Source organism: Myotis lucifugus, unplaced genomic scaffold (assembly GCF_000147115.1).
Source record: "Myotis lucifugus unplaced genomic scaffold, Myoluc2.0 scaffold_1060, whole genome shotgun sequence".
NCBI classification, from domain to species: Eukaryota; Metazoa; Chordata; class Mammalia; order Chiroptera; family Vespertilionidae; genus Myotis; species Myotis lucifugus.
Window position 1 is genome coordinate 27,256 of NW_005872108.1, and position 9,746 is coordinate 37,001.

General features: G+C 49.9%; 1 protein-coding gene across 1 annotated transcript in view; it reads right to left on the reverse strand.

Annotated features, from left to right (window-relative positions):
• Positions 1–1,526: 1,526 nt before the first annotated feature.
• LOC102438391 (protein Daple-like) overlaps positions 1,527–9,746 on the reverse strand; it is a 33,235-nt gene continuing 25,015 nt past the window's right edge. The window contains exons 13-17 of the mRNA XM_023747931.1: positions 8,138–8,534; positions 7,752–8,060; positions 6,126–6,271; positions 3,404–3,493; positions 1,527–1,725 (exon numbers count right to left, since the gene is read on the reverse strand). Of these exons, the coding sequence (XP_023603699.1) occupies positions 1,527–1,725; positions 3,404–3,493; positions 6,126–6,271; positions 7,752–8,060; positions 8,138–8,534 (1,141 nt within the window). The remainder of the gene's footprint in view (positions 1,726–3,403; positions 3,494–6,125; positions 6,272–7,751; positions 8,061–8,137; positions 8,535–9,746) is intronic.

Genomic DNA, 9,746 nt, shown 5'->3' on the forward strand with positions numbered 1-9,746 from the left:
AAAACTCAGCCATGTTTAAGGCAAGTAGGATGCACTTTCTCCCTTGCCGGAAGCCGGTCCATCATTGCCGCTTGACATAGTCGCTGCAGGGAAGAACCATCTGCACAGCATATGTTTCAAGGGACCTGGTTTATATGGCATACTGTTCTTAATATGTTTGCTCCCCTACTTAACGCTATATGTTTTAACCAAGGTCACCTCTCCGAGAAAGGTTGTTTCTCCAGGTGGGGATTTTGCTTAAGCTACATAATCTTTACTTAGGATAATCTGCTTCAGTTACTTCCTTGTAGCTTAACAGAACAATAGAGTAGTGACCTTGGAATGGAGATAACAAACATCGTAAACCTTTGGTATAGAATGGATAGGATTAAAATCAATTGGTTCCTTGTAGCTTAACAGAACAATAGAGTAGTGACCTTGGAATGGAGATAACAAACATCGTAACCTTTGGTATAGAATGGATAGGATTAAAATCAATTGGTATAAATACAGATGTAACAGGAGAATAAAGACAGAACCTGGCTGGAGAACTGACTAGAGAACCTGGACAGAACCTGGCTAGAAAACATGACTAGAAAACCTGGCTAGGCTGCTGATCAACTGAACACTGTCTCCGTGTCATTCCTTCTTCGCTGACTCCGTCCACACCTTTGGGAACCCCTAGACTTGCTGGGGCTGGACCCCAACACCCCCTCTCCCAAACCTTAACATCTCTGAAATCAGGATGCAGCTTCCATTCTGACTCACAGTCACTGTGGGCCAGGTGGCAATTGTGACAAAATTGTCACTGCCACAACCCATTTATCTTCTTATGTGAGCACCCTTGTCCTGACAGCCTCTGAGATTCCATGAAATACATACAGCACATGCAATTAGGAATCCACTTCAGAACCTCTGGCAATTCCACGTGACAACCCTGAATGATGAGGTGCAGTGCACTCCGTGGTGGCAGGACTTAAGGCCAGATCAGGTCAGAGAAGAAAACCAGACCCGCTTGTCAAAGTGACAGGAAGATCAGAGCCTCAGGAGGCCTTGCTGAAGACCTTGAAGCTGTCCTCACATGTTAAATGCACCACGGATCTCCCTACAGAAGTGGCCTATTGTAGGCCTGGAGGAAACAGGGAACCCCAAAATCCTCTGCTGTGGAGCTTGTCTCTACAGTAACTGTGTGGACACCAGCTCTGTATATTTGAGTCCCTAACACAGTGTCCATGAGGCATTAGGCTCCTCATACTAAAGGAACTGAATTGTTCTGGGACGAAAGTACAGCAACACTGACTGGGGGTTATATTTCCTACTTGGGTGTTCACATTCCTAAGGAGACAGATGTGCATGTGTGGAGCACACTCCCTTCAGCATCCTACACACACACACACACACACACACGATCACACAGAGGCAGTCTCCTTGGTTCTCCCCTGTCCCTGAGGGAGACCTGAGTTCCTGCCCTTCACTTCCCGCCTGTAGACAGGTCAGCCCCTCCTACCTTTTCCCCTGGGCTCCCTGTAGGTCTCTTGCTCTTCTGTTCACTTTGAGCAGCATGGGGTGGCCTGGAGGGGCTCCAGCTGCGATTGAAGAGGCTGAGAAGTACTGGGCGAGGCCTGGTCTGAGGACCCCAGCGGCCAGGAAGGCCTCTCTGAGGTTGACTTCCGTCGTTCTCTGGAACCCCCTTTCTTTAGTTTGATGAGTTTGAGTAAGAATTTGGCTCCAATCCAGTGCTTTTTCCTGTAAGAGGTAGGTTTTTAGGACACAGCCAACCCTCACTGCCCCTCCAGCAGGTGTCTGGGTGCCCTATGTGAACTGGAATTTCCATCACCAACCTGTAAAGGTGGTGGTTAATCTGGTTCAGAAAGCGGGTGCTCTTCACTGTCACCACGCTCACCCGACCTGGGGCTCAGGAGTTGGCACACAATGTACAGTTAATTCACACAGACCCAGGGGTTGTAGGAGCCTTCATCGTGGAGGAACCCACACTGGCCCCTGGGGAAAACAGAACTTCAAACCCAGCTCTTAGCTCTTGATTACTGTGCCAAGTGCGGGAAGTGGTGCTATACTAACCTAATCATGCTGGTTGGCAAAATTCCACCAAAATGCCATTTTCAGAAAGAGACTGGGACCTCCTCATTTTCTGCTAGAGTTAATAATACATGAAATAGGCTGGCATATTCTGCCCACTCCCGGCACTGAGGAATCTGGGTGAGGGGAAGAGGGCAGGAGAGTGGGCCCCTTCAAGTAAAAACAGTGAGCCCTGGATGAGTTACCTGGTGGTTGGAGCATCAGCCTGATCACTGAAGGGTGGTGGTTCCATCCCCCGTCAAGGGCACATACCTCGTTTGCAGGTTCAATCCCCGGCCCAGGTCGAGGTGTGTGCAGATGGAAACCAATTGATGGGTCGCTCTCATCTCTCTCTCTCTCTCTCTCTCTCTCTCTCTCTCTCTCTCTCTCTCCCATGGCTGTCACCTCCCTCCCTCCCTTCTACTCTCTCTAAAAATCAATGGGAAAAATATCCTCAGGTGAGGATTAGAAAAGTAAGTAAATAAATGAAAACTGTGAATGTAAAAGGTAATTCATTCCAGCTAACAGGAAATGAAGCATTCTAATGTACAGGGACCATAGCTGCGTTCTGGTCCTGGCTCTGCCACGAAACAGCACTGTGCTTACACAAGCCACTCAATTTCCTCATCAGTGCCTCAATTTCCCTGTCAACAGGAGGGTCAGTCAGAGGTTCTTAAATTCTGTGGTTCTGTGATTTCTACAGATAGGCCCTGCTGGATTCATGGTGATTTAACCTCAAGGCTGGGCTGGGACAGGATAATGGGAAGGCCCAGCTCCTGGGCTCAGGCCTGGGCAAAGGGGGAGCCCCGCTGGACGGAGGCCGGCAGTCTTAGGGTCAAATCGGCCCACCACCGGGGCTGCTGCTCTCTGGGGAAGGGAATGTGTTTGTGAACTTGCCCTGGACTGGGGTCAGGTCCAGTGAACCCAGAGGAATGGAGGGCAGAACAAAAGTTTCCTGTGCTTGAAGACAGGGGTGCTGGTCCAGGCATCTGACCCAAGCTTCCTTCCCAAAACAGAAACCTGGTTTTCTAAGTCCCGCAAACTTAAGACAAATGCTGATACACCTGCTTTAGTGGCTCTAAAAGCACAGACTCTGCCCTTAAACAGGCTCCTGGCCAGCTGGCATTCACCATCCCTCATAGGATAACCCTGAGTACTGAGGGCAGGATGGAAAGAAACTCTAAATTCGTTCCCTGCTGGGATGGACCTGCACACAGGGACCTGGCATACAGCAGAAGGTACAGGCCCAACAAACTGGCAACTGCTCTAGATGCTACAGCTTCCCCAGCTCATGAAAAAGCAAACTTTCTGTCCTGTGTGTAAGCTACTGACACTTAAATCAACTCACTTCTTTGGCGCTGGATCATGGAACTTGCGCTGAGCTATGCTTTTTTCTTCCAGTTTTTCATTTTGTCTCTGTAAGGCATTTAATTTGTCTCTAACAGGAGAGAGAAAAACAACCTGGTTTTTAAAATAAAACACATAAATTGACTCAACACCCCACCTAGAACCTGGCCCAGAAGGAGCCTGTGTGTTTCTGGGACTCAGACATCACGGTGCTCATGACCACCATGACCCCTGAGTTGGGAATATGGGATGGAAACATGTGACATGGGTCCAGGAGCCTAACTCATCAAGGAGACGGCTGAATACCTAGGGTCAGGCTGTGCGTCACATCAAGAGAGAGACCCCGAACCACCTGAAACTCAAGCTGGGAAACCCCGAGGGTTCCGGCCAGGTCAGCTCAGGACGCTGGGCACTCGGGTCAGACTCAGGGCTAGGCTAGCTCCTGCAGGTGCAGACCAACGATAGCTTTAGTGGTGGGAGGGGTCTGCCCTCGCTGAGTTAGACAGGCATCAGGTTAAAAAGGTCAGTTTAGCAAAGTCAGACCTCCAACCTGAACCCACTCCAATGTTGGGCTTCTGCTAACACTTCTAGTGAAGCAAACTCAAAGCCTTTTGGGAGCCAGACAGAGAAGATAAGGAGCAAAGCGGCCTGGAAGGACCTGAGGGAGGAGTGGGGGCTGCAGCGAGGCTGAGCGCTCGGTGCAACCTGGGACCCTACACGGGGCCTGCAAAGGAGCACCGCTCTCCATGTGGTGGAGCTTCTGACTGCTTTTCCCAAAGGTTCCAGAAGCCCTGGCTCTGAAGCAAAATCTTTTAATTTCTAAATGTGGGAAGTCAGTTCACATTTTTAAAAACACAGAAAGGAGCCTCTTAAACCTTGGGCTGCCAAAGGGCACCCCCACTCCTGGGAGAGGAAGCCTGGCTTTCCTGAAGCAGAAGACATGGCATGCTTTCCTGTTGTCTGTCTAGGAGCCATGCACGCAGTGCTCGCTATACAGCTCCCCCCACTGGGCCGCTGGCTCCTGTCCTGTTCCTGCCTCTCCTCACCCATGTGGCCTTGACAGCTCAGACCCCGGCTTTCCCTGCTTGAAAATGAGTCCTCGGCATCCAGACAGCTGCTCAGGCTCCTTCAGTCAAGAAGGTGCCCAGGCCCCTCCTAATATGAGGGCTTTTCCGTGAGTTCACCGCGAAGTGAGCATCCGTGAGAAGATTGCTTGCAAACCACTGGGTCCCTGGCCACAGACCTGATCTGCTCCCAGCACCCTCGGCTCGGCCTCTGTTCTTCTAGTCTGTGTTATTCTGTTCCCACAGCCGTCCCCCACCCCTGCAAACTCATGGCCCAGCTATCCCAGGGCTGGGGATGACTCTGCTTGGAGCAGGCTCAGGAAGCCTGCCCACTCCCTGGCCTCCTGCAGACACTTTCTAATGCAAAACCGTCATCAGATCATCCCCAGGTACCAGGTCCCCACTCTTGTAGTTTGCACCTGCCCAACCTCTGCTGTTAATTTTTAGCAGCTGCGTTATAGAGAGCCCACTTCAGGCTACAAACTCTCACTTCTACCCTAAAAGTACAGTGCAGTTTCCCATGTCAGTCATCCTTGGTTTCCCATGTCAACCATCCTTGGTAGATGTTGAGCCCCCTGTAGATGAGCAGACGAATCCAGGAGAACAGTGAACAGCAGCATCACCCCGGGGATCTGGGACAGTACCCAGTGGTCACTGTGGCCATGTCCCTCTGTCCCACACTGGCCAGCCATTCCCGATCACAAGGAAGGACAGTCCCAACAGCACAGCACCGAGGGGTGAAGACCAACGTGGACCCACAAGATGCATCTCCGATGACTTGACTTCCAAACCACAAGGATTCCAGCACCAAGGCTTTTCCTCCTGCCCTCATTTCTGGCAGCTTCCTAGGCCCTGTACACCAGCATCCCTTAATCACCCACTTCCCAGTGAATCCGACTCATTAGCCAGGTATGGCAGTCTTCCACGGCTAAGTGCTGCCTCCTCCAGCTCCCCTCCTGCCACTCCCTGCACCTTCCCTGCGCCTAGAAAACACGAAGCTCCACCTTCACGTTCCCCAGGCCCCCTCCAGTTCCCCCCACACACAGGCTAGCTTTCTGCCCATCCGTGTCAGCAACAGAACTTCAACTCCCACCACCACGCTTCCTTCCATTTCCAGGAAGCTCCTCAACATCTGTTTGTGTGCACACAGCTCTGCTCACATCCCATCACCCCTACTGGTTCCTGGAGACCAGGTAACTGGTTCTGTGTATCTCACAGGGCCAGGACTGTCCACAAAGACAACGTGGGCAGAGGGAGGACAGCCACTGTGCACCAACAACCCACTCTGCAGCCCATTAAGGGAAAAACCGACACAGAAAGGGCTCAGCCTGTGATCTGAAGTCCTTCCCTAGGAACCTCTCTTTACCACTGTTGTATTTTTCAAATTGACCTTGATCCCAAAAGCAGATTAAGAAGCGCCTGGCAGAGGGAAGTGTCTCTGTAAAGCCAACAAAGCCAACCACCCCTATTTGCAGAAATCTGGAACCATTCCCTTCCCGGGAAAATGAGAAGGATGTGCTGGTAAGATGGTCTGTCCCCTTGCCTGGGACACCAATGTACCCAGAGGGTTCTCTGCTGCCCAGAATGGCGCGGTCTAGTCACGGAGCTGTAAGCCACGACCCCTCTGTTGACGGGCGTCCATCAGCCCACACCCCTCACACGTACTGCCACTGCTGCTCCTGGTGCTGGTCCTTGTTCTCCACGTCCTCCTGTAGAAGCCTCTGGTTCTGCTCTTTCAATCTTTGGTTTTGGCTCTGCAGGTGACGGTTTTCTCCTTCCAAGTTGCCCTTGAGTTGGGAGAGCAGCTAAAACACAGATGGACAATGTTTCAAACACCACACGCTCCTGTGATTCCACTGCTGGGAATCTACTTCCAAAAGTTGAAAAAGGCCACGTGCACAAAGATGGCCATTTTGGTATTATCTACTTCAGCTGGCATGACCAATATGGCCAATGCCATGGGGATGGCCAAGCCTTCTGTCACTGCACCATCCAATCAGGCAGCCACAGGCCATGTGTGGCTGCTTAGCACTGAAAATGCAGCCAGTCTGAGCTGAGCCATAAGTGCAAAATATATAATAGGTTCTGAGGACTTAATAATGATTCAAAAATAATGTAAAATATCTCATTAATAAGCTGCCTGGTGCTTGTGGCTTGGTTGAGTATCATCCCATGCACCAAGATATCACCAGTGTAGTTCCTGATGAAGGCACATGCCTGGGTTGCTGGCTCCATTCCCAAGTAGAAGCCATGCAGGAGGCAACTGATGGATGTTTCTCTCAAAAAGTCAGTAAAAACATATTATAATAAAATCTCATTAATAAGCTTTAGGGGTTACATGTGATATTTTAGATATAAGGGTTAAATAAAATAGACCCTTAAATTAATCTCACCTGATTCCTTTTACTTTTTGAATATGGCTACTAGAAAGCTGAGTGATACATGTGGTGGCCTGCATTATATTCCTATTGCACATCTCTGCTCTAGGCAGGGTTGGCACGCTTTTCCGGTAAAGAACGAGGTACTAAATATGTTAGGCTTTCCAGGCAGACAGTGGTCCTGTTGCAACTGTTCAACTCTGTTATTACAGCAGGAAAGGAGCCAGAGAAACAATGCACACGCATGGGTGTGTCTGTGTTTAAAAAATAAACAAACCAAAAATCTTAACTCATGGACACCAACATTTAAATTTCATGTCACTTTCACTTGCCCCCAAATATCCTGCTTTTGATTTTCCCCAGCTATTAAAAACTGTGAAAGCTACTCTTGGTTCTCAGCCATACACAAACAGGCGTGAAGCTGGACCTGAATTTTGGGCTGAGGGTGGCCAGCTCCTGCTCTAGAATATCATCGCAGTTGGTGTAGCAGGAAGTCCCAAGCTTTGGCTTCAGACAAACGGGGTTCCAACCCGCTACTTCAGAGGGACAAGGATGGGAACCCCAGCTCACAAGATCATTGTGAGAATTAAATGAGATGACACAGAGAGCAGAGTGCTCAGCCGAGAGGACGGAGATAAAATGGTACTTGGCTGTTTCCATGCACCGCCCCGACCCTGCAATAAGCAAAGATCAGGTGAAAGGTGTTCTGTAGCACACCCCTGCCAGTCCTGGTGTTCATCCCAGTCAACTGCCTCTGGCTTCCTCTCTGCCTCTGTGTGACATTCACACACACCCTTTGAGCAGAGATGCCAATGAGGACCCATTCTCACCTGGTGGAGCCCAAGGCATCAGCCCAGGGAACAGGCCCACCCAGGGTCCTGGGGCCTCCAGCTCTGTCTGGCCTCACCTGGCAGTGGTTGTCCAGCTCGGTCAGCGAGATGTCCCTGCTCTGGAGCTCCTCCCTCAGCCAGTTGCACTGGTCCTGCCAGCAGTTCACCTCCAGCTGGGTGTCCTTCAGGGAGGTCTGCAGCTTCTTGCTGTGCACCTGCAGCTCCTCCTGCTGCCCCTTCAGCCCCTTATACCGGGCCTGCCAGCGGTTCTTCTCCAGCTGCATTTCATTAAGGGAGGTCTGCAGCTCGTTGTTGTAGATCTGCAGCTCTTCCTGCTCCTTCCTCAGCCAGTCGCACTGGTTTTGAGCAGAGATGCCAATGAGCAGCTGGGTGTCACTCAGGCAAGGCGTCAGCCCAGGGAACAGGCCACTCAGGGTCCTGGGGCCTCCAGCTCTGGCCTCACCTGGCAGTGGTTGCCCAGCTCGGTCAGCGAGATGTCCCTGCTCTGGAGCTCCTCCCTCAGCCAGTTGCACTGGTCCTGCCAGCAGTTCACCTCCAGCTGGGTGTCATTTAGGGAGGTCTGCAGCTTCTTGCTGTGCATCTGCAGCTCCTCCTGCTGCCCCTTCAGCCCCTTATACCGGGCCTGCCAGCGGTTCTTCTCCAGCTGCATTTCATTAAGGGAGGTCTGCAGCTCGTTGTTGTAGATCTGCAGCTCTTCCTGCTCCTTCCTCAGCCAGTTGCACTGGGCCTGCCAGCAGTTCACCTGCAGCTGGGTGTCACTCAGGGAGGTCTGCAGCTTCTTGGTGTGGGTCTGCAGCTCCTCCTGTTCCCTCTTCAGCTGCTGGTGCAGGGAATTGGCCCTGGGGGTGGAGAGACACAGGGCCAAGGGCTGAGGCGCACTCCCAGGCTCTGTCCCAGTTGTGCAACCTTAATCAAAACAGCAACCTCTCTGGCCCTCAGTTTTTTTCATGTGTTAATGAAGGGTTGAACAAAATCAGCGGTTTTCAAACTGTGTTCATTGGGGTTCTAGGAGGCTACCCCAGCTGCCCCACTGCGGGCTGGGAGAGACAGGACAGGCAGGCTCGGACACCATTACAACAGAGCATCCCTGTAAAAGTCCTTTCCTATGTGAGGCGTTGGCACATCTGCCTACTTAGAAAAAGAGTTCTTTGATTGAGACACTTAAACACAGAATCAGAACATTTCTGCTCTAAGACTCTATGTCTATATCCAGCTCTTCTCCCCAATTTCAAACCCCTTTCTAATTTCAACTACTGAGATAAATAAAATAGGAGATTCTGGAGTGTTACCTAAATCCACTGAAATTATCATCATCATCATCATTACCGGACTGGGATTCCTGGGGAAGATTTATACCAAAAAGCTCATATGACCAGAGGCTCATGGACTCATATTGAACACAGGTGTGTGAAATTTGGCCCACACAGCTTTTTAAAAAAATTTTAACATTTACTTATTTTATTCTATTTTATTTCATTTTAAAGTGTGTGCGGTTTTATTAATTCAAGTCTCTCCAATAAAGTCAACTAAAAAAATAAAATAACATAAAGAAAGGAAACAGAACAAGATAAAAAGATTCTCTGTTGTGGTCCTGTAAGTACTTGCCGGTTTAGGTTTAAGGGCCCCTGGCTTCAGACATGTTTCCAGGTCCTCCCACTCAGCGGTTCTCAACCTGTGGGTCGGGACCCTTTCACAGGGGTCGTCTAATATCATCGGAAACACTCATATAGCATGTCCCAAAATTCATGCAAGATTTGCAATTGAATTGAGTTGCATATCTTGCGTGAATTTTGGGACACCCGATATAATTACATATTGTTTTTGTGATTAATCACTATGCTTTAATTATGTTCAATTTGTAACAATGGAATTGGGGTCACCACAACATGAGGAACTGTATTAAAGGATCATGGCATTAGGAAGGTTGAGAACCACTGCTCCTGTTCCTCTGTCCTGCCTATATAAAGCAGATATTTTTGAAAAACAAACACAACAAAAAAATAATTATTGTACCAGCATTCCAAAATTTTGTTTCCCATCAACATCAGATA